Source organism: Triturus cristatus, chromosome 2_2 (genome assembly GCF_964204655.1).
Source record: "Triturus cristatus chromosome 2_2, aTriCri1.1, whole genome shotgun sequence".
NCBI lineage: Eukaryota > Metazoa > Chordata > Amphibia > Caudata > Salamandridae > Triturus > Triturus cristatus.
In genome coordinates this window covers 1,223,994,444-1,224,019,588 of record NC_140582.1, presented here as the reverse complement: position 1 = coordinate 1,224,019,588, position 25,145 = coordinate 1,223,994,444, and the positions used below count along the sequence as shown (strand labels likewise).

The window sequence follows — 25,145 nt, the reverse complement described above, 5'->3', positions numbered from 1 at the left end:
TCCTTAGCAGCATTTTTTTATTTATTTTTTTCACACTAGAAATGTGATACTTGGCCAGCTAGCGCAATTTTCATTGCACTAATTGTCCAAACGTCACTTTTTTCACAGTAGCATGCATTTTTTTTAAAGACTTGATGTTCATGTTAGCATCAGTTTTTTCGCCCACTGGCTGTTCCTAACGCCATGTAGCACCGTATTGTAAATACAGCGCTAGCATGGCATTGGGAATGGGCGTACGTAGGCAGTACAAAGTTTGACGCTCCGCTGCGTGAAAACAACAGAGAGCCATTTCTTGTAAATGTACCCCACCGAATTCTCATGCCCCTCACCACAACCGCACCACAACCTCACCATCTGTACTGATCACATTGTTGCAAGCATCACATCGCAACACATCCTCATCATCGCAATTTATCACATTGTCACAGTTTCTGTCATTCACAAGTCTCACCATTGTCCCCCATCACAGTCACATCGCTCACCATCACAACACATCCCCCTATTTCTCTACTTACTAGACTCATCATTACAACTCATCACACTTCCACTGTCACTCAACATTACTACCCAGCACTTCACTCAGCACAGCCTCACCATCACAACACATCCCAGTCTTGCACTTATTACCAGATTCATCATTACAGCCCATCACACTTCCACAGTCCCTGTCACTCACCATCACAGCATATTTCACTCTTGCAAGACTTACCACAACCTTACCATCACCCTCCATCACACAGCAACGTCACTCACCAGTCTTGCTACCATCACACTCACATCCGCACTGCACGCTCACATGATTTATCACTATCACCAAAGCTACCAATAACACTCACAGTACTCAATGGCCTCACAATTGCCATCTTCTCTCACATCACTCACTAGTTTCACCAATATTCCTCACAGTTTTGCATTGCGCACCAGCCTCACCAATACTATCCTCTGAAATTACTTATCACTCCTGCACCATTGTGGTTTCTGTTCTCAGCACCCTGCTGAACTAGTCCATTTAAGCGCGTTCAAAGTGTTTGCCATCCTCTGGCCCTCACTGACATATTATTCTATTGCACAGCGCCAGCCTACCCTGGCACCTTGATGCACTGTAACACATTGCCTCCGCTTGCAGAACCTCAACCTGCCGATGGAGTTTGTGCAGCTTCCAAACTACCGCCTTCCTGCACCGTACACCTCTTGCCTGCCACAGGACCCTTTTGTAGAAACCTAAGGTTTCTAGCTGTACCCCACCTGTGTGACTCACTTGGCCACCAAAGGCGTGCAGCTTAGCGCCTTTATCTTAACTCTCTGCCTTTATCAGCTGCCATGGGATTGCCATTGCTTCCACCAAAGGCTGGCTCTTACCCAGTAACTTCAGCTTCACCAGCTGCATGAAGCTGGATCTGCTGGAAACTCTTGAAAGGCTGTGATATTAGCACTACAGCCCTGCCCCATTCATCCATTCATGCACTCAAGCATTCATCAAACTACCAGTCCAACTGTGGCGCCACTATTACACCGATGCAGTCAGTAACTCACCCATTAACTGCCTTTCTCTTACTCTGACTCCACTCCCCCCATTCATCCACTCAAGAATTCATCAAGCCACACATCCATCTATGGCATCACTATTAGACCGATGCAGTCAGTAACTCACCCAATAATGCCTTTCTCTTACTCTGACTCCACTCCCCCCCGTTCATCCACTCAAGAATTCATCAAGCCACACATCCATCCATGGCATCACTATTAGACCGATGCAGTCAGTAACTCCCCCATTCAAGGTCCTTTCTCTTACTCTGGCCCCACTGCCACAGCCTTACTACCCAACTGTGGCCCCGCACGCTTCCTTTGCCCCTTTAGTCATACATGCATTCACCCTTTAATCTCCCCTCTATTTGAGCCCTCAGCTCAGTCAGCCAACTACACAAACACTCAACAAAGAAGCACTTTGCCTGTGCTTGTTTACATCTGCAAGTGATATGTATGACCCCCTACTCCCTCCTTCCCTCACAAGCCATGTCACCACTTTCCCTTACCCTGTTCGGTTACTATAAGCCTCTCCCCATCCTTTATTCTCATGTTTTGTACAATTCTTTGCTTTTAACGTTATACACTTTCACATGTCACTGTTGTACTTACATGTGATACTCTTTCTGTTTCCCTCAAATTATTTCCAGTGAGTGATAAATGGTTAATAGCTAGCCTCTATTAAATTGGCTTGAAATTGCATTTATATAGCTCTTACTACCCCTGATGAGGCATTGAAGAGCTTTACTGCAAGGACCCCAAGGTTAGTGGTCAATCCCCTTAGCTATTGGAGTTAGTCTTGCATGCTATAGGGAACCATTCCAGTCATCTACTCCAGTTTCTTTGTGGTACATTAATGACTTAATTGTGACCATTAAAAGGGGCTATGTGAGAAGCAAATGCTTGCTGGAATTAATATTATAATGGTTTAAAAAACTTAACACAGACAAGCACGGGATTTGGAGCAATTTATATACAGAAGAGGCATGTAGAAGGATTGCAGAGGGGCATTCAAAATGAATAAGGGAGGGGAAAAGTAAAGGTTTAATTCAAGGTAAATGTTTCATACAGGATTTTAAAGAATATAACAGGTGAAGATGTTTTGTGATAGCATGCAATCTGTGGATGTAACCTGTGGAAAGAAACAATCTTAAACTCAACTCTAATGGAATGTGGCTTATGACAATCTTGTTATAGACACTTTTAAAGATTCTATGTCTTTCTTGATATTTGTTTCCTCGTTCATATCTTGCTTAGGACATTTTATTGCTTGCAGAAATAAAAATTAACATCTATACACTAATACCAAATTCAAGTGAACCATTATTGGAAATTTTGACAAAACAAAGTGCGCTTTTGAGTTTTTACTGGAGATACAGAAGACAAATCACAATTGCAGGTATATTCAAGCATAAGAACAGAGAAAAGGTGTGACTCAAAATACAGGAAGCAAAACAAATAAAGGTAATCAATCGAGAGCTTCATGCAGCAAACACAAACTTTTAAGGTCAGAGTGAAATATTGGGAATATCTGTCTACAACACGTTTTAAACATCTGAATATTGTCTTCTGATAAACTTTTCATCATTCCTACCCTGCATCCCTTCTTTCTGGATCCTGTCTCCCATACATCTTGTCTCAGTACTCCAGATTCATTAAAGTATCATGCAAGGTCCTTAATACCCCATGTTGATGTCTCTGATGTTTGACACAAGAGACAAGAATCAATAGTCAGTGTTGTGCGTCCTAGACATATGTTAACTAAAGTTAGGCAAACGCAGAACCTGAGTAGCCTTTCTTCGAATGAAACTATTCACGTCACAGCTGTGATACTCAGCTTTAAAGTAAGCATTGATGGGGAGATTTACTTTGGATTAGAAGCATGTCAATACCTTAACCAAGAGATCTTTATTTATATGTAAACCAACTTCGAACATCGAAATACCGAAAGAAACCCCTCTTGGTATTTTTCGCAGAACTGAGTGGGGCCTGCTCTGTTGGCATTAGTTGCTTTCTTGCAGAGACGCTTGCAATCAGCATGGCCCGCTCCCTCATGGCCATCAGCGACTGAATGCGCTCCATGTAGCCTGGTTTGGCTTCCTCTTTCTCGGACAGGATCAGCAGGTCAATATACTCTGGCGTTGAGAGTGGGTTTGGCTTCAGGGCAATTTCTTCTAGTCTCCGGAGACACTGAGACAACTCGTCAATGAGGTCTACAACTTTCTCTTCAACGCAAGCAAGCTCCTCATTCAGCTGCTGAAATATCCCTTCAGCCGTCATCACTTCGCCACGTGCAGCCTCGTAGTTGTCTTTTAACTCTTTGTAAGTTCCACTTTCAATCTCAACTTCAAAAATCCATTTGTATTTCTGATTGAAATGAACACTCCAGATACAATGTCCTGGACAAATACGGCAAGTTCTATCTTTATCCATTGCCCAACAGTCATACTTCTTACCATCATCAGGAATCCCACATGGATAGTGACAGGTCTGGTGACACCTCTGACAATTAGTTATGAAACCAGTTATTTCCTCTTTTTTTGCTACAGTTTTGGGCACTTCATACTCAAAGTTCTCATTGGCTTTCATCTTATCCTTGTTCTGCTCCAAGATGGCTTTTGTTTTCCTGATCTCCTCCTGCTTTGTCAGACCACCTTTGATTTGGGGCTGCAGACCTTCTACGATGACCTCAAGCTGCTTGCGCTCATCAAGAACTTCCTTGGTTAACCGCAAGCTTTTGGTTTCCAGCTTGTTTAGTTCAGTAAAAAACTTCTTGAGGCTGTTCACACCCATCTTCCAAAACATCTTATCAAAGTTTTCATCTTCTTCAGCACTCTCCATGAGTTCATCAGATCTATTGTAAGCAAACAGGGCAGAATTGTTAAATTTGAAATGGACAGGGGTACCGTTGTCCTTCGGACAAGGCATCTCTGCCACTCTAATTGCTTCCAGCACTGGAGGTTTTTGACCATCGGCGAAGGTGATCAGTACGAGTATGTTATCGGCCACATCTTTCCCAAAAATAGAGAGGATGGAATCAAATATATATCTCTGTGAAGGAGTGAGACGAGCCAATGAGGACTGGACTACAAAGCATACTGCGTCTAGATGATCAACACCACCAGGTGTAGAAAAGAACTCTCTAATCTGTTCAACGAGGAACCTGTCTCTGTCGATGCCCTTAGTATCGCCGAATCCTGGTGTGTCTATAATAGTGAGGGAGTTTGGCACTTGGAAACCCTCTTGGTGAATGAGGTGATACGAAGTTATTGACGAAGTTTGGCTCTCTGCTTGTGATCGATTGGTCTCTTCATCAATTAGTTTAAATCGAAAACCGTCCTCCCACGCAACCCCTAAGATGTAGTTGGCCATCCCATTGATTAAAGTGGTTTTTCCTGATCCTGTTGCTCCAAGTAACATGATCACCTTGTCATTGTAAGTAGATTTCTGTGGCCCAAAAGTGCACATCTGACGATATCCGTCCCTGTCAATCTTCTGTCTTCGAAGATGAAGTTTGTGAACGGATGGCTTGCTCTTTTCCTTCTCAATCTGAATGCTTTTCTTCAGAAAATTCTTTGCCGAACTGAGCTTGTGATCTGTTGAGAGATTTAAATATTTTATACATATTTCAATTGTGTACACAATCTTAAATAGCATTCTACATACTAATCTAATGCAAAGTTGATAAAGACATAACAAATAGAAAAATAATAAATCAGTTTGTTTTCTACAGACTGAGCCTATAGGGATCCCTGCCCATCCCAGAGGCCAAGGCAAAACATCTGGGTGTCATTTTAGATGATAAGCTGAACTATAAGCCACAAGTCGATTCTCTGGTCTCTTCGTGCTTTTACATACTAAGAATGGTAAAAAACGTACCATTTATTCCGGCAGAAGCACGTAGGAAAATAGTCACTGCTTTAGTCATGTCTAAACTGGACTGTTCACAAATTTATTCTCAAAAAGCTTCAAATGCTACAGAATGCAGGCGCAAGGCGTCTCTCTGGGACTCCCAAATATAATTCTGTATCCAAGGTTATAAGAAAATTGCATTGGCTGCCAATCAGAAGCCAAATAAAATTTAAAGCGCTGTGTATCGCCTATAAGGCGATACACAATATGGCCCTGGTTTTTTTAAACACTCTTTGTAGATATACACACCTGGCAGACTTTTGCGTTCCCTAGAGACAAATCTGTTAACCACTACTAGGCTTTATAGAACAAACTATGGAGGCAGAAGCTTTATGGTGGGTACTAGCAAGCTGTGGAATAACCTGCGTTCTCATATCAGAGCCCTTCCCACTCTTATCTCTTTCAGAAAACAGCTAAAAACCTGGCTTTTCTATAAGTAGGTATGTCCTGCTCTCTACAAATTGCATTGACATAACATAACATACTGCCACTGAGCATGCACCAATTTGAACTAATTTCTTTTGTTTACTTTTAAGGTGAGGGTTGAAGACACAATGATCTCAGAGGAGGGTGTCCTTTAGAAAGGTAAGAAGCATCTACACGGGTATTTTTGATGATTCGGCTCATTTACGCACCAAAAAAGGCTTGAGTTATTGCATATATACGATAATGGTAATGAAGGGCTTATAATACGCACATTACCCCCAGGTCCCTCCTGTCCTCGTCCCATTCCTGAACAAAGTGGAGATGACCATCTCCGCGACAGAAAAAAAGAACAGGAGCATGCTGGGATACCTAACCCACTCCCTCCCACTGGAAGTACATAAGCGGTACCAGCCCAGCATGCAGCCTGTTCTTTTTTTTCTGTCTTCCGACAGGATGGGACGTGTTTGCTGGCTGATGGTTTCTTCGCTGGATGTCTCGTTGGGCTGCTGGGCTGTCCTCGACGTCCTGTTCCGCGTTCTCTTGACCTGCCGGGAGCCACATTGCTTGGCGCCCGACCCTTTGCGGCTAGGGCGCCGTTCCTCCCGGTTTCTTCCAGGTTACAGTGTGCGTCTTCCTGTGGCTTGGCTGGTCTGGAAGACGCGCAGCTGCGGCTGTATGGCAAGTTGGGGGCTGGGCTTGGCAGTGCTCCTGGGCTCCCTGCCTGGCATTTTGGAGTCCTGCTGGCCTTCTTTCCTTCCTGACGCCCCTGCTGTTCATTGTGTCGGTGTGGGGGCAGGCCTTGATGTGGCCTCGGTGGCCGATTGCTGCGGTCCTCTCCTCTGCCCGGCGCTGGTGTCTTGGAGGGCACCTGTGAGCTTGTGGTGTGCTCTTCCTGCCCCTGTGGTGAGTACCCCGTAGCGGTTCCGTTTTTTTCTTCCTTGCTACATTGGTTCCATGGGTTTGTTGCTGTTGCTCTTGGACCCGGCGTTCACGGGTCTCTTCCTGTGCTGGATGGTTCCTGTTGGGGCCTTTCTGTGCTGGCTCGTCTTGCTCCCTGTCCCTGCGGGCTGGGTTGGGGCATTGCATGGCTCTCTGCTGTGTGTTCCCGGGCCTCCTGGCTTTCTGCTTGCTCTGTGCTTGTTGATGGACGGCGTCTGGGCTGGGGGTTGGGGGACGGTCTCTGTGTGGTGGTGGTGAACTGTCCCCCTGGTAAGTACCGCATTGCGGTTTATTTCTTCCCTGTGCTGTGCTTTGCTGTTGTGCTGGCCTGCGGCCTTGGCTCCCTGTTTCCCCCTGCTGGGGGTGTACCGGGGCTGGACGGGTGCTGTGGGCTTCCACTCCTACCCCTGTGCACGCGTCTGCTCTCGTGGGCTCTCCATTTTGGGGCAGAGTCCAGCCTGGTTCGTTCCCTCTGATATCTGGGCCTCCGGCCATCCTGCCCTGCGTGCTTCTGTTCTCTCTGGTTGAGCCTGGTTGGTGCCTGGTTGGGTGTCCGCCTGGGTTTGCCTGTTGCTCTGCCTGTCCGCCCTGTTGGTTCCTGCCCTTTCTTGTGGGATCGGGCCTGGTGCGGGCCTGTCTGGGTGCCTGCCTGCGGCTTCCGGTGCTGGGCGCTCCTTGCGTCCTTCTAGGTTTGCTTGGCCTGTGCTCATGGTGCCTTGTTTCTTCATGCCCCCTGTGCCTGTCAGGTGCTGTGGGCTTCGCAGTGTGTGTTTTCCTGGCCTGTGGCCTTTCCTCCCTGCTGGCGCCTGGTCGTGTCCTTGAGCGGGTTCGGGCCTGGTTCGTGCCTGTCTGGTCGCCTGCCTGGGCCTTCTGGTTGCTGTGCGCTACTTAATTCGTTCCGGGGCTGTTTGCTTGGCCCCTGCTCGGCTGTGGCTGGGTCGCTTCTTGCGTCCTGCGTCGGGGCCCTTGGTGTTTCCTGCCTCCCTGTTTCTTGGGGTCCGTTGTTTTCCGGGGGGGGGGGGGGCTGTTGTGCGCTCTCTCTGTCCTTGCGGGCCCTTGGCTCCGGGGCTGTGCTGGTGGTGCCCGTGGTGGGCTTTCTGGCTGGCATTGCTGTTTGCCTCTTGCCTGGTGCTGGGTTGTGTTACGCTTGGTGTTTGGTTTCCTGTTGTGGTTTCCTTCCCCCCTCTTGTGTTTCTTTTTGTGGCTTGGTGCGCTTTGGGGTCCTTTGCCTCTCAGCTGCCGCTCCCTTTGCCGCCTGTGGTGGCTGGGTGTTGTGGGTCTTTCTTGGCTTCTGCCTGGGTGGCTCCTTGGTTTCTCGGGTGCGCTCAGGGATGTAACCAAGGCCCTCGCAGACCCCGCAGTGCGGGGGGGCCGAGCTCCAGGGGGCCCCCTCAGCAAAGTATGCAGGCCTGAGAGCTCCTGAGTGAGCCGGAAGGGGGACCCTCCATGTACTTTGCTGTGGGGCCCCCTCGAGTTTTTTTATGCCACTGGGTGCACTGCTCCTGTGCCCCGCCCTGTCTGCTGGTTCGGGCTGCCCTGTGCTCTTTCCCTGCTTTGCGGGTGCCGGTCTGGGTATCCTCCTCGCCGTGCCTGCTCTTGGTCTTGGCTGGTGGGTTTGTTGGTGGGGCTGCCGGTTGTGGGTCCGGTGTCTGCCTCCCCTGGTGAGTGGGCCGCGTTGTTGCTTTTCCTCTCCTCTTTGTCTGCCTTGTGGTTGTGGTTGGCTTTGGCTCGGCTCTGGGGCTGTGGCCTTCCCCTTGGGGGCCTGTCGTTGAGCTTGTGCGTTTTTTTCCCGCTTCCGTGCGGGCTGCTTTCGGCCTGTGGTGTCTCTGGCTGTTGCTCTCTTGCTGGCTCTGCGGGGTTTGTTTTTGTGCATGTGGGTCGCTGGTGTCTTCTCGGCTTAGGTGTGGTGTTTTTTTTTGGCTGGGGGGCCCTTGGTGGCTTCAGGGTGCCCTTTGGGTCCCTGCCTGGGTCCTTTCCTGGCAGCTCGTTCTCTGGTGCTTTTTGGGCCTCTTTTCGGCCTCTTGGTGGCCAGTGGTTCTGGCCCTGGTGGTCTGGGTTGGTCTTCTGTCTGTTCCTGTGCCGCTCCTTTGCACCTGGCTGTTGCGCTGGGGCCTCTGGGTGGGTTGGCAGTTGTGGGTTGCCGGTCTCCATCCCTGTCTTCCTGCTGCTTCTCCTCTTTTGGTGGCTTGGCAGAGGCTGGCTCCGGTGCCTTTCCCTGTGCCCCTTCTTGGTTGGGGTTTTTTTGGGCTTGGGTCGGTTGGCCCTTTGCCTGTCCTTCCGGGTTCTGGTGGTGCTGTGTTGGGGGCCTCCTGGCTGGCTGGCCTGTCAGTTTGTCCGGCTGGCTTCTTGAGTGTTTCTGTGCCACCTGCGTTTTGGGCCGTTGGTCCTTTCTGTTTTGCCCTTCTGCGACTCCTCTTGGGGTTTGCCTTAGGTGGTTCTTTGGTGTCCTCTTTTGTCCTCCTGGCTGGTGAGTCGGCTGTTGGTTGGTGGCAGTTCCTCCTTCCTGGTTCTGGAGTTTTGTTTCCCCGGTTCAGAGTTCTGCCCTCTGTTGTTCTCTCTTGGATGTGCCCTGGTCTTGTGGTCTTGTGCAGGGTCTGCTTTGGTCTGCGCTTCGTTGCTCTGCATGGCCTCAGTTGGGAGGGTTGCTGAGTTTGTGTCCCTGTGTCTCATGCTTTTGGGGGTGTGCCTCGGGCCTGGCCACTTGGCGGTTTCCTGTGCCCCAGGTTCTTCTCCCGGTGTGGCAGCCTTTCCTGCGGCTGTCCGGTGTCTCCGTTGGGGTTGGCCGCTGGTCGTTCCTGCTGTGTGGCCTTGGCCTTCTGTGGGGTTTCTGTGCCTCTGGGTTCCTTGTTGCTGCTGATGTCGGCTGTGGGGGAGGGGGGCCTTGCTTGTGTTCCTTGGCTCCTTTCTTCCTGGTTGTTACTCTGGGTCGGTGCCTGTTTTCTTGTCTGGTTCCGCCCTCTTTGGTCTTTGCGGCTTTGCTGGTGGCTTCCCCTGGTGTGTTGGGGTTGGTCCTGTGGTTGGTCGTGTCGGTCGTTGTTCCCGCGCTTTGGTGTGCCCCTTCGGTCGTGTCTTCCTTCCCCTTGCCTTTTGGTGTGGTCGTTTGTGGGTTTGTGCAGTTGTGGGTTGCCTTCTTCCCTGCTCTGGGGGGTTTGCTCTCTGTCTTGCTCCTGCTGTGTTCCTTCCTGGGCCTTCGGCCGTGCCGCCCTGTGCGGCCTGCTCTCGTATGCGCTCAGACGTTGTGCCGCGTTGGCCTGTTTTGTCCCTGGTGGGCGTCTGCCTGGTGGTGCCTGGTGCTGTGAGCTTCACTTTTGGTGGTTTTTCTCCCTGGTTGGTTGCCCTTCCTGGCTTGGTTGCTGTGTTGGGGCGCTTCCGCTTCTCCTGGGCTCCCTTTCCCTGGTGGTCCAGGGGTCCGGGGGGGCTTTGTTTCTGCCCCTCTGGGTGTTCCCTTGGGGCTTGGATCTGGGTGCGGGGCCTCCTTCTGGCTTGCCTGGGGGGTCTTGTGCTCTTTTACAGTCCTTTCTTTGTCGTCCCCTGATTGTTTTGGGGTCTCGGCTCTGTCGGCTTGGTTGGGGGTGTGGCTGGTTGTGTGCTCCTGCCTGCGTTTTCCTCTTTCTTGTGGGCCCCCTTCTGCTTCGGTTGGGTGCCGTTTTTTTCAGTCTGGTGCCCCTGGCGTTGGTGGGTGTCCGGAAGGCCAGGTTGTTTGCTTTGGTATTCTCCACTTCGTTCAGGAATGGGACGAGGACAGGAGGGACCGGGGGTAATGTCCTATTACTTACCAGTAATCTTCATTACTCCTGGTCCCGTTGTCCTCGTCCCATTCCTTACATCCCTCCCTCCCTCTCTCCCAGGCGGCCGGCCTTCCAATTGTTGGCTTGGTGTTTTCAGGCCGCATGCTGAGATGGTACCGCTTATGTACTCCCAGTGGGAGGGAGTGGGTTGGGTATCCCAGCATGCTCCTGTTCTTTTTTTCTGTCGCGGAGATAGTCTTCTCCACTTTGTTCAGGAATGGGACGAGGACAACGGGACCAGGAGTAATGAAGATTACCGGTCCCTCCTGTCCTCGTCCCATTCCTGAACAAAGTGGAGAATACCAAAGCAAACAACCTGGCCTTCCGGACACCCACCAACGCCAGGGGCGCCAGACTGGAAAAACGGCACCCAACCAAAGCAGAAGGGACATTCACCCAAGTGTGTCATGGCGCTACCACTTAAGAAGAGTTAAGATGAAATAGCTGTACCTATATGTCACAGGCAAATGCTTCTTCAAACCACCATGTTTTTAATGCCCGTCTAAACTGTTCTAGTGATGTTATTGAACTATAGCTGCTGGAAGAGAGTTCCAAATTCTAGTCACCAAGTTTGAGAATCTAGGAACAGTTAGTAAATTGGCCTTGGGTGAGTGCAGCACTCTGGCTGGAACCTATCTCACTACGCGTTTATCAAGAAAATCCAGGGCCAAACCATGAATAGCCTTGAAAACAAGACCGCAAACCGTAAATTGAATGCTTTGTACTAACGGTAGCCAATGAAGCTTTTTCAACAGTGGGAGAGTATGTGGTCTGAGAGGGACTATGAATACCAGATTGGTGGCTCCATTCTGCAGTATATGGAGTCTATTCACATCACAGTCCGGTAATCCCAGGTAAATGCTGCAGTCATAATCAATCCTCCATCCTGTCATTGCTGCCATGATTGTTTTCAAAGCACCAAATGAAAGGTAAGGCATAAGTTTCCTCACTGTCCACAGGATGAATATACCTTTGAAAGCCACACTATTGATTTGCGATCTCAGGGATAATTTATGGTCCCCTATGATACCTAAGCTTTTTTGCTGCTATATTAGGTGTGAGATGCAGCCCTATTTCTCTGGGCCAGTGATCAGTCCATGCTTCTGGGAGGTGAATAAAAACAACCACTTCTGTCTTTTCCGCATTTATTTTCAAGAAATTAATCTTCATCAAGTGTATCTTGAAATAAATATTGAGCATTCTCCAAGGATAATAAAATCTGAGCGTCATCCGCATTATTAAAAATGCAGCAACCTCTTCTAGGTAATTCCTTTATCGGAGGCTGGATGTAGTTATTGAACAGGTGGAGTGAAAGGGCTGATTCCTGGGGAGCGCCGCACTCTACCTTTACCTCGGGGCTCTCAATGGCACTAATTGAACTGCTTGGCATCTGTTGTTGATGAAGGACCTGCACCCTTCATATGGTGGAGTAGTATCCTGTGATCGACTTTATCAAAGGCCGCAGAGAGTCCAGCAGGATTAGGGTTAAGGTTTGCGAGTTCCTGCATCCAGATCCGTTCTTAAGCCATCAAACATGGAAACTAACACGGTTTCCGTGTTGTGTTTTGCCGAAATTCACCTTTTTGAGGGTTCACAAAATGTGCACCTTGCAAGTGCACGCACAGTTCCTGCGCTACATGAGATGCCAGTACTTCTGTGCAATAGGGGAGCAAAGAAATAGGCTTATAATTTTTTAATATCTCAGGGTCATCATTTGGCTTTTTGAACAAGGGAATGTCTATTGCCTTCTTAAAGCTGTCCCATACTATACCTGACTGCAAGGACATATTGAGCAGAAAAGTAAGAGGCTCGTATGAAGGAGCCCAGGCCTGCATAATTTTAGGAGGTTGATAGGAGATTCTGCCTTTATTTTCACATAAATTTAATTAAAGTATCTTCCTTCAACATAGTAAAGGTATCCAATTTAATCATAGCCTTGGTCAATTCATTCTTTTCTGTATACCTCGGGCGGTCTAAAATGGATTCTTTTACAAAGGCAGATCTTCTCTGTAAAAACACATTTAGATCATTACAGCAAGACTGGGAGGAAATCACTGTTTGACCAACGCTATCTATAGAAGAGAGATCCCACTTAATTTTAAAAATCTCTGTCTGTGGGTTGCATGCTTCACATATCTTGTTTGATAAGAAAATGCACTTAGTATGAGTGATCAATTTTTTATAGTTTATGAGGGTTACCCTATAGGTCTTCTTCTGGTCGTCCACAAAGTTTATTAACCATTTCAGCTTTAGCCATTTCGACTCACGTTTACCCTCCAATATCTCCACTAATGACTTGTCCGTAAACCAAGTTCCAGGCAGCAATAAAATATCTGGCTGTACCGAGGATAAAAGGTTAAGTATTTCTATACTGTGTCTTACAAGTGACCTCTTGTTCAAATACAGGAGATTCATCGTGTTCTCCTATTCTTTACCATCTCTCAACTCTTTGCAAGATCTAATCACCCTCATCTTCGGGTATTTCCTTATCCTTAGAGCAGTGAGCCTTTGAAAAATCTCTGGGTGGGGATACATGCTTACCTCATTCCAACTACATAGTTGGGGTGCCGAGTGTGACCTTGCACCAACATGCCTGGCCTCCTGTCCCGGATGGGTGCTGATGGGCACAGACGGTCTACGTCACACGTCCGCACAGCGTGCTTCCCTTTATCCCCTCCCAAACACACCAAGATCACTAACCGCAGGTAGAACGATGACCCCTTCTACTCTCTTGAATAGACTTCCCTCCCGGAAAGGCTGTTTCAGTGATGCCAACAAAGTGCAAGTGTGAGAAACAAGCATTTGCAATGCAATATGTCTCACATTTCCGAGAGTTTAAGCTATTGGCATTGTAACTGACAATGCCTTTTATTCATCTGTTTAGAAATTAACACATAAATAAAAGGCATTGTTATTTACAATGCCAATAGCTTAAATTCTCAATCTCGTAGAGGTAGTGCGGGGAGGGTAAGTGGGAAGAGTGAGATGGTGTTGGGGACGGCCTTTGGTATTCGATAAAAAATGTTTTTTTAAATGGTGGCTGCTGTAGTTAAAGCAGAAGCCGTGTCAAAATAAAGAAAGGAAGGAAGGAGCACGGCCGCTATATATTGAAAGCGGACCCCGCTTGGAAAATAAGGAAAGATTGGAGCGCGGCTGCTATAGTGAAAGCGGATTACGCCGGCAAAGTAAACAAGCATTTGCAATGCAATCAGTCTCGCCTTTGGGACCTTATATGTATTTAGCTATGCAGCACATTAGCCGGGGTGCTGATGATACATCTACTGTTGTTTAACATAGAGGGAAGTAAGCACCGAACTCCATGACACGCCAGGAATGGGAACACATGGAGAGAAATATTGCCTTTCAACGGGGAATGGTATAGTCCAAAGCTGTTTGTAATATAAAATTAGAGCCTTCGGTGGTGATATCACTGAAAATACAAGATTTGATAAAAAATATTATTGTCTACGGGTGCTTGTGGAAGACAATTTCTATGGACTGGAATCTAGAGAATGCTAAAGTGATTCTGGTATTTTACTGACCTCTGCTGGTCGTTTTCTATCAGGAAAGTTAAATAGACGCAGTTGCCAGAAAAATTAAAAAAGAAAGTCCCTCAGCAGAAAGCAATTTTAGTATTTTATTGACCTCTAATGGTCGTTTTCTATCAAGTCAGTTAAATATAGGCAATTGAACAAGCAGAAAGCAATTCTGGTATTTACTGACCTCTACTGGTCGTTTTCTATCAAGACAGTGAAATAGAGGCAGTTGAACAGAAAAAAAAGTCCCTAACCGGAAGCAGAGAAGTCCTAGGGCTGATCTCCAGAGCCCCCAAAGTACATACACATATAAGTATTCACAAGAGGTCTTGAATGCTCGACCTAATAAACAAAATGAGTGCTGGGTTACAGCAAAGCATGTCGTGGAATAGGAGAAATTATTCAAGAAATAGAGCTGACAGAGTAAATAAACATACCGAGTAATAACACAAGTAACAAATATTTGCATGCAATCGGTCCCGCCTTTGGGACCTCATGTGTATTTAGCTATGTAGCACATTAGCCTGGGTGCTGAAACATCAACTGTTCTTTAACAGAGGGAAAGTAAGCACCAAACTGCGTGACACGCCAGGTATGGGAACACAGAGAGAAATATTGCCTTTCAGCGAGAAATGGTATAGTCCAAAGCTCTGTTTTTAATATAAAATCAGGGCCTTCGGTGGTCATATCACTGAAAATACAGGATTTGAAAAACATTATTGTCTACGGGTGCACATGGAAGACAATTTCTGTGGACTGGAATCTAGAGAATGCTAAAGTGATTCTGGTGTTTTACTGACCTCAGCTGGTCATTTTCTATCAAGACAGTTAAATAGAGGCAGTTGCCAATTTTTTTTTTTTTAAAGAAAGCCCCTCCGCAGAAAGCAATTCTGGTAATTTACTGACCTCTGCTGGTCGTTTTCTATCAAGACAGTTAAATAGAGGCAGTTGAACAGAAAAAAAGTCCCTAAGCGGAAGCAGACTAGTCCTAGGGCTGATCTCCAGAGCCCACAAAGTACATACACATATAAGTATATACAAGAGGTCTCTAATGCTCGACCTAAAAACTAATAAAGAAAACGAGCATAGTGGCAAACAAAACACCTTTCAATAGATGGAGCGTGGAAAACACTCCAGGCAAAGCACAGAACGCTGGGAGCGAAGTAAATGACACATGAAGTGGCACGGAGCAGCAATGGTAAAGCAGCCATTTTACACCATCTTAATTACCACCTAGTTTTGAAACTAGTACTTGCAGTCATATTGTAGCACTGCTCAGCTGAAATACTTTTTGATCCGCTCTGCATTACCAAACACTAAGCTAAAACTGTGCCAAGGGTCTTTTATATGGATGCTACTTCCACACCACCGTTGTTGAACTTATTAAGAGTTTTTATGTTGATTTATTTGTGTACAAAGTTCATTCTTGCAACGCCTCTTGGCAATATTTTGATGCATCTTAATTCAGGCTGACCTGGAACAGAAACCGTGAAAGATACTACGATCATACAACAAAACGGGGGGCAGAAATGCATCATTGATTCTAAAGACCTGTCAGTAGCGGCTTCCGATGATAGTGAAGAGAGGGACACATCTTTGCTGCAGCATTTGTTAGAGCTCGGCGTCAATGGGTACAGACCTAGGTTTTGGTACAACCAATAAAGCACCATTCATATGTCAGCCATGGACCAGGGGTCCTTGTCACAGTTTCATGTAAGATTGTCAAATATTTGACCTGAACTCTGCAATTACTGGAAGCCAATGAATTGGCTTGAGGACTGAAGAGAGATGATCCGGTTTTAACAGCCCTGTGAGGTGGCAGACAGCCGCATGATGCAAAACCTTCAAGAGGGACGCCAGGAAGACTGATTTGGTGTAAGTCAGTCTAGATTGAATCAAGGGATTCGCGACTGGAACAACTAAGTGCCACTCGATCACCAGGCGAATGTTTAAAAAAATCTTTGTGTGAGTGAAGCAGATATTAAAGAGCACATTTGACCACCATTATGTCAAATGCTAAATTAGAGCCCAAATAAAAGCCAAGGATGTGGACTGTACTTCAATCAATCAATAAATTTATAGAGCGCACTACTCACCCGTAGGGGTATCAAGGCGCTGAAGGGAGGGGGGGTGCTGCTACTGCTCGAAGAGCCAGGTCTTGAGGTGTTTCCTGAAGGTGAGGTGGTCCTGGGTCAGTCGTAGGTGGGCGGGGAGGGAGTTCCACATCTTGGCCGCCAGGTAGGAGAACGATCTTCCTCCGGTGGTGGTTCTGCGGATCTGTGGGACGGTGGCGAGGGCGAGGCTGGCGGAGCGGAGTTTGCGGGTTGGAGTGTGAAACGTGAGACGGTTGTTGAGGTATTCGGGGCCTATGTCGTGGAGTGCCTTCTGTGCGTGGGTGAGGAGCCTGAACGTGATCCTTTTGCTGACAGGGAGCCAGTGCAGGTCTTTCAGGTGGGCTGATATGTGGCTGTTACGAGGGATGTCGAGAATGAGTCGTGCGGATGCGTTCTGTATGCGCTGGAGTCTTTTCTGAAGTTTGACTGTGGTTCCTGCGTATAGGGCGTTCCCGTAGTCTAGTCGGCTGGTGACGAGGGCCTGGGTGACCGTCTTTCTAGTTCCGGTAGGGATCCACCGGAAGATCTTACGGAGCATGCGCAGGGTGTTGAAACATGAGGATGAGATGGCGTTGACTTGCTTGGTCATCATGAGAGAGGAGTCCAGGATGAATTCCAGGTTGCGTGCATGGTCAGTGGGTGTAGGTACGGTGCCCAGTGCTGTAGGCCACCAGGAGTCGTCCCAGGCGGATGGGGATGGTCCGAGGATGAGGACCTCCGTCTTGTCTGAGTTCAGTTTCAGACAGCTAAGTTTCATCCATTCCGCGATGATTTTCATTCCTTCCTGGAGGTTGAGTTTGGCGGTGGCTGGGTCTTTGGTGAGGGAGAGTATCAGCTGGGTGTCCTCGGCGTATGAGATGATGTTGAGGTTGTGTGTGCGTGCGATGGCGGCGAGGGGGCTCATGTAGATATTGAAGAGGGTTGGGCTGAGTGATGAGCCTTGGGGTACGCCGCAGATGATTTCGGTGGCCACGGAGCGGAAGGGAGGGAGGCGGACTCTCTGGGCTCTGTCAGAGAGGAACGAGGTGATCCAGTCCAGAGCTTTACCAAGGATCCCAGCGTTGTGGAGGCGGGTTATTAGAGTGCGATGGCAGACTGTATCAAAGGCGGCTGAGAGGTCTAGGAGGATGAGGGTGGTTGTTTCCCCGTTGTCAAGCAGGGTCCTGATGTCGTCGGTGGCTGCGATGAGGGCGGTCTCGGTGCTGTGGTTGGCTCGAAATCCGGACTGGGATGGGTCGAGGGAGCCATTGGCCTCGAGGAATGCAGTCAGCTGTTTATTGACGATCCTCGATAACTTTTGCAGGGAAGGGAAGAAGAGAGATGGGGCGGAAGTTCTTGAGATCTTTAGGGTCCGCTGTGGGTTTCTTCAGTAGGGCGTTGATCTCTGCGTGCTTCCAGCTCTCTGGGAAGGTGGCGGACGCGAAGTAGTTGTTTATGACGTTCTGTAGGTGGGGTGCGATCATGGTGTTGGCTTTGTTGAAGATGTGGTGAGGGCATGGGTCGGAAGGAGAGCCGGAGTGGATGGTGTTCATAGCGTGGGCGGTGTCTTCAGTGCTGATGGGAGTCCAAGCGCTGAGGGTGGTTGTAGGGGGCGTTGGTTCGGTGGCTGGGGGCGCAGTCTGGGTGCCGAAGCTGTCGTGTATATCGGCGATCTTGCGGTGAAAGTACGTGGCGAGGGAGTTGCAAAGGTCTTGCGACGGTGTGACGTCGTTGCTGCTGGCGCTGGGGTTGGAGAGCTCTTTTACGATGCTGAAGAGTTCCTTGCTGTTGTGTGTGTTGTTGCCCAGCCGCTCTTTGAATGAAGTCTTTTTGGTGGTGCGGATCAGCTGGTGGTGTTTGCGAGTGGCATTTTTGAGGGCTGTCAGGTTTTCTGTCGTCTATTCGCAGCGCCAGGTTTTCTCGAGGGTTCGGCAGGATTTGATTCTTTGAGGTCGTCGGTGAACCATGTGGTTTTCCTGTTGCCAGGCTTGCCTGGAGGGTTCTTCAGTAGTGCAAGGGCGTCGGCGCAGTTGATGATCCACTGTGTGAGGTTGCGGGCTGCGTCGTTGGTGTCAGTAGTGTTGATTGGTGGGTTCTGGCTCAGTGATGTGGTTAGCTGGTCTGTGGTGACTTTGCTCCAAATACTTATAAGGTCCCAAAAGAGAGACCTATTGGCTATGCCAATGCTTGTTTCTTAAAGATGTCAAACGTACAAGAGAATCCTTAAAGGCATCATGGCATCAGACAAGGTTCCCAGAGTATCACTCTGTTGAGCCCTGTGATCCTCGGCGACACAGTAGGGCGATTCTTGAGAAGATGTGGGGACTGTGATTGTACATTTTGGGTCAGCTCTGCAGAAACAGTGAAAACCATTGGCCTGTCTGTATCTCTGTGATGGTGACTAAGACCGGAAACAGAGAGCGGTGAACTTATAAAATTCACGAACAGCAACAAAGCGACTTAAACCTACAGTTAGGAAGTGGGCACTTGGAAGCCCGCCCAAGCACAAAATTAATATTGCAACACTTAGCGTGAATCTCGCGAACAGATGTGATGGCGCCCAGGGGACGAGCGCGAGAGATGTGCTAACAAGGGAAAGGTGCTTACATAATCGCCAGGTTCTACAAGCACAAACTTTTGCATGGCAGGCTCTGAAAGGAAAAATCTCTTCTTGAAATAGAAAGATGCTATGGCGTTCAAAGAGCTAGCTTCGTCAATGCAGGCCCTGCTGAATGCAAGAACCATGTGTGTGTGTAGTGAGGAAAGCCCACCCCAGTCGGACAAAAGAAAGGGAACATGCGCGTCCGCCTCACGCTAAAAGTTAATTTTAAAAAAGCGCGCGCGCCTCGTGCTAAAAGTAAAAAAAAAACAAGTACAAATAACGTATGGGCGAGGAGAGAGGTGCGCGCGCTTAAGAGCACTCTGCTCTTTTTCAAAGCACATACTCGTGCTTGTGGCGTGCCGCTGCGCACTCCTGAAAGGTGTATGCCGCCACAAGCACGAGTGTGTGCTTCGAAAAAGAGCTGAACAATGGCTAAAGGTCCTTCTAAAAACGCATGCGCGCTGCGTAGGTGAGACCTAATAAAGCCAAAATGGACTGGAAGGATTACAAAGCAAGCCTAACATTTCTGCACTTGCTCTAAATAAAACGAGAATAAATTTCGAAGTTAGTATTTTTATGAAGATGTAATTATAAGATATGATTTGAATATTAAAACCCCAGAAGGATTGCAGACCAGTTTACCTTTGGTAGTGCAAGGTGGATGGATACCGCTAGTAGCTTCAGGGAAACTGAACTGAGCAGGTTAGGACTGCCAAACCCAACCTTCCTCCTGCCTACTACAAAGATCTTACAACTTAATCCTTGATTTCAAAGACCCTTCCATCTTTCTAGCCTCATGCACACCTCTGCTGGAACCTGATTAGACAATCACTAGAGCTTCTGGGACTTCAACGATGTTGACTGTGAGATGCACCCCCAACATGGGGTGTGTCCCCCTGGCACAGATGATAGTCCTCAGAGGAGGTTTCTGTATTTAAAGAAAGCTGTTGTCAAGTTTTATTAAACACACAAAGCTTTATTGTTCATTTCAAGTTTCATAAAGCTTGAAGAATTGTAGCAATTCACATGCGTTTTAAACAATTGTTTGAACTTCCATATTCTGTTTCCCAATGCATTTCGGCATTATATGCCTTCGTCAGGGGAAATCTAAAGAGGACAAGAGTAAGTATAAGAGAAGCATGGGGACTGTTGATTGTTAGTTTAAAACAGTGAGAGTCTAAATGATAGGTGGTTGTGAAGTTGACATTGATGTATCCAATGTTGTGCGTAAATGTAGTCCACCGAAAAAGAATTGTGGAGTATACAAACCAGTCTGATAAAGGTGGAACCCTATATGGTAAACTGAATTCGGTAACTCAAAAACACCCGTGGCTAAAAACATTAAGAGTGCAGTATGTATGATAACTATTAGTTAACGGAATCAGGTGATAACGTTCAAACGAGGTGATCGAAGATAAAAATCTAAAGCGTGACGAGATAGTCTTTAAAGGATAATAGGTGTGAGCTCGTTACTAAACTCTTACCAAGTGTCAGTAAAGTCTTCGTTTCGACCGGCGGTGCGCGGGAAAAGTGCTCACTACGAATCCCAACTCGGAAGTATAAGTGATTCTATACGGAGTGACGTGGGGGGTGTGATGAAAAGTGTAAACAGACTATGGTGATAGGTCAGAGAATGAAAACAGACTCAATCGGAGTAAATAATATGAACAATTCTAAGAATAAGTATATAGGTGTTAGCTAAAAGAGATATCATATAATGAAAAATGTGTCAAGAGAGAAAATAAGAGAAAATATATGTAAAGGTTTCGGAGAATGGGACCATGAATATAACACGGGCGAACTAGAACATCCATAAACAAAAAAATCACGTGTGTTCAATGGTTAAATGAACCATGGTTAAAATTATTGTGGATCTGAACAATGGTAGTAATGTTCTTTAAAAAAACATAACAAAAGTGTAAACATAGGAAGTCAATGCAGAGTCTCTGATTTGATCCGGGCAAAGGGACTAAGTGATTAAAGATAACATATAAATTCCATACGGTCATTCATTCCGAAAGGTTTCATGGAGTTCAGTTGGTAAATCCAATAGTTTTCTCTTTGCAATATGAAGTTGTGATTGTCTCTGCCTTCTTTTTTTGTGATTGTTTCAAGGATACAAAATTTCAATTGGCTAACGTTATGTCCAGCTTCGGTGAAGTGTTGAGCCACTGTTGACTTGAGTTGTTTGGTCCTGATGTTAGATTTATGTTCATTGAGCCTGGTTTTTATTTTTCTCTCTGTTTGTCCGACATAAATTTTGCCACAGGGGCATTTGAGCATATAAATAACATTAGAGGTATCGCATGTTGCGGTGACTTTGATTTTGATCTTGTACCCCTTCATCGGGTGTGTGATGAAATTACCTTTTATGATGTTGTTGCAGTTGTTGCAATTTAAACATGGAGTGGTCCCTTTAAAAATAGGTTGTCCAGTTGATGGTTGTGTGGGTTTGAGTATTTCTCCAATATTTTTATTTCTGGTGTAGGCGAAGACTGGTTCGTTGTCAAAAATGTGATTGAAATCTTGTTCCAATTTCAAGAGCTGCCAATGTTTTTTTATGATGTGTTTATAAGAAGCGCTCATGGTGGAGTATTTAGAGACTACTGTGATTAGATTTTTGTCAGATTTGGTTTGGGTCCTCAAAAGTTCATTGCGAGATATAGTAGATGAACGTTCTTTTGCTTCATGTAGTACAAGATCTGGGTAGCCACGTGATTTGAATCTTTGTATTAGAGTGTTTAGTTGATCGGTGACTTTGTTGGGGTTTGAAACAATCCTTTTTACTCTAAGCATTTGTGAATATGGGAGATGTTGTTTCAAAGGGAAAGGATGAAAACTTTGATAATGCAAGGTATTATTTCTATCCGTGGTTTTTCTGAATAGGTCTGTGTCAAATCCTGTCAAGGTCTTTGTGATGTTGACATCAAGAAATGTGATTGAATGTGGATGGACGTTAAAAGTAAACTGCAGGCGTTGATCTATTAGGTTTAGTTGATTGAGGTGATTTTCAAGAATCTGAACTGGTCCGTTCCATACGATGAATATATCATCAATGAATCTTAGGTATAGCTTTAGATGGTTCATCCATGTTGGTGTAGTGAGGATATGATCTTCTTCGAAGTGATTCATGAAGATATTTGCATACGCAGGAGCGGCGCAATTGCCCATAGATGTACCTGTGAGCTGTTGGAACCATTCATCGTTGTATTGAAAATAGCTGTGCAGTAGGGTAAATTGCATCAATTCCATCAAAAATACTTGTAGATCCTGTGGATGATTTGACCGTAAAAGAGCTTGTTCAATAGCTTCCAGACCTAGTTGGTGGGGAATGGAGGTGTATAATGAGTTGACATCTACGGTGCATAGGTATATGTCTTCTTCATCCGTGAGGTTGATTTGGTTTAATTTGATAAGAAAGTCAGTGGTATCTTTGATAAAGGATCTCATGGTGTTGACGCTGGGTTGTAGATGGCGGTCTAAGAATTTGCCCACTGGTTCATGTAAACTCCCCCGAGTGGAGACAATGGGTCGACATGGTGGCTTGGTGGGATTCTTATGGATTTTAGGTACCATGAAAATTATCGGGCTCTTAGGATTAGGTTGTATGAGATATTTTTGTGTTTTTTCATTGATGGTGCCTTTGTCGACTGCTGCTTGGATGATAATCTGTAGGGTTTCTTTGAATTTTGTCGCTGGATTGAATCCCAGTTTCATATAGGTGTTTGAATCCAGCAGGTGAGTTTGTACTTGGGTGTTGTAATAGGTGGTATTGAGTATAACTAGGGCACCTCCTTTGTCAGCTTTAGTGCAGATGATATCTGGATTTTGAGCTATCGTTTTTAGTATGCCCAATTCCTTGTTGGTGAGGTTGCTAAGTTTAGATCTTTTTTTGTTGCTGAGTTTAGCTATGTCGTTTTTTACTGCTGTCTCAAACAGATCCAAACATTTATGGCTTACTGGTGCCATAAAGGTGCTTCTTGAGCGTAAGCCCATCAGAGGGTCCTCAGTTTGTTCATCATTGCTTTGAAGGATGTTATCAAAGAAATGTCGTAGTCTGAGTTTTCTCATTAGTTTAAAAAAACTAATATTGAGTTCCAAGGTGTTGGTGTTCGACGTAGGTACAAACGATGTGCCTTTCTGTAAGATCTTTAATTCAATGTCACTGAAATGATGATCAGAAATGTTGATAACAAGGTTATCTGTCAGTTCCCTTTCTTTGACCGATCCTTCTTTGCTGCTGTCATGCGTGTTTGCAGTTGGTCTTTGTCCTTTTCTTTGACCTTTTCTGTGACTCCTCCTGGGTCGTTTTGATTTGAATGGCCTACCTCTAAAAAAGTAGTGTCTTCATTTACAGTGTTGGTAGTTGACGTTGAAGGCACGTTCAATGGTGTAGCTGTGGATGTTTTGTCCTTGGCCATGTATCTTTTGGATTGTTGAGTTTGATCACCATCTGAAGAGGAGGTGTCAGTGTTGGTAGTGTATGGTTTGCTTTGCCTGCGTCTAGCATAAACTTCAGCCCAGGAGTATACCTCTCCCATCTTATAATCAATCGTATCTCTACGAAATTTGCGGATCTTTCGTTCGTTTACTTCCGCTGTATGTTTAGCTAATTGATTGTTGATGTCTTCAAGTATCTTATTTAATTCATCCGTTGTTAGAGAATTTTCAAGTTCGGTTTTGATGTTGTGAATTTCTTTGGTTAGTTCTTCTAAGATAGTAGAAAGTTCTTCGATGATTAGGAGGATTAAGTCTAACGAACATTTATTTAGGACGGCGAACCATCTGTCTTTGAATTTTTGTTGATTCTTGCATAGGGAGGGCTTCAGTGGGATTCTCAGGCCCCTCGGAATCATTTGAGCTTTGTGGTACCTGATCATAGTACTCGCATGTAAGCGCTGATTGATTTCCTTCTTTGATAAATATAGTAATTGACGGATGTTCTGTTCTTTCGTGTTGCTGTTGGAGAAAGTAGTTGTGTCCTCATGGATTAGGGCGTATATTCTGGTAGCTTCTTCTTGTCCAAAGGCGAACGTGTCTGCTCTGGTTTCTGTGAGATGGGAGATTTCTTCGAATTGCATTTTGATTCGGTTGGTGTGCCGCGTACTGATTTATCGGATCCTAAATATAAAGCAAAGGTGTAGTGCGCGCACAACCGTTTGGATGATTATTAAGTTTTGTTGTTGAATCGTGCTCCGGGGTATCACTCTCCGAAAGTGAGTGTCAATATAAACTGTGAGATGCACCCCCAACATGGGGTGTGTCCCCCTGGCACAGATGATAGTCCTCAGAGGAGGTTTCTGTATTTAAAGAAAGCTGTTGTCAAGTTTTATTAAACACACAAAGCTTTATTGTTCATTTCAAGTTTCATAAAGCTTGAAGAATTGTAGCAATTCACATGCGTTTTAAACAATTGTTTGAACTTCCATATTCTGTTTCCCAATGCATTTCGGCATTATATGCCTTCGTCAGGGGAAATCTAAAGAGGACAAGAGTAAGTATAAGAGAAGCATGGGGACTGTTGATTGTTAGTTTAAAACAGTGAGAGTCTAAATGATAGGTGGTTGTGAAGTTGACATTGATGTATCCAATGTTGTGCGTAAATGTAGTCCACCGAAAAAGAATTGTGGAGTATACAAACCAGTCTGATAAAGGTGGAACCCTATATGGTAAACTGAATTCGGTAACTCAAAAACACCCGTGGCTAAAAACATTAAGAGTGCAGTATGTATGATAACTATTAGTTAACGGAATCAGGTGATAACGTTCAAACGAGGTGATCGAAGATAAAAATCTAAAGCGTGACGAGATAGTCTTTAAAGGATAATAGGTGTGAGCTCGTTACTAAACTCTTACCAAGTGTCAGTAAAGTCTTCGTTTCGACCGGCGGTGCGCGGGAAAAGTGCTCACTACGAATCCCAACTCGGAAGTATAAGTGATTCTATACGGAGTGACGTGGGGGGTGTGATGAAAAGTGTAAACAGACTATGGTGATAGGTCAGAGAATGAAAACAGACTCAATCGGAGTAAATAATATGAACAATTCTAAGAATAAGTATATAGGTGTTAGCTAAAAGAGATATCATATAATGAAAAATGTGTCAAGAGAGAAAATAAGAGAAAATATATGTAAAGGTTTCGGAGAATGGGACCATGAATATAACACGGGCGAACTAGAACATCCATAAACAAAAAAATCACGTGTGTTCAATGGTTAAATGAACCATGGTTAAAATTATTGTGGATCTGAACAATGGTAGTAATGTTCTTTAAAAAAACATAACAAAAGTGTAAACATAGGAAGTCAATGCAGAGTCTCTGATTT

At 46.0% G+C, this 25,145-nt stretch overlaps 1 protein-coding gene across 3 annotated transcripts in view; it reads right to left on the bottom strand.

Moving 5' to 3' along the window:
* Nucleotides 1-2,479: 2,479 nt before the first annotated feature.
* The window catches only part of LOC146863448 (uncharacterized), a 145,094-nt gene continuing 122,428 nt past the window's right edge, over nucleotides 2,480-25,145 (bottom strand). For all 3 annotated transcript variants that reach the window (XM_085642883.1, XM_085642882.1, XM_085642884.1), the window contains one exon: nucleotides 2,480-5,120. In XM_085642883.1, coding sequence (XP_085499009.1) covers nucleotides 3,433-4,992 — 1,560 coding nt within the window. In that variant the 5' untranslated portion in view covers nucleotides 4,993-5,120 and the 3' untranslated portion in view covers nucleotides 2,480-3,432. The remainder of the gene's footprint in view (nucleotides 5,121-25,145) is intronic.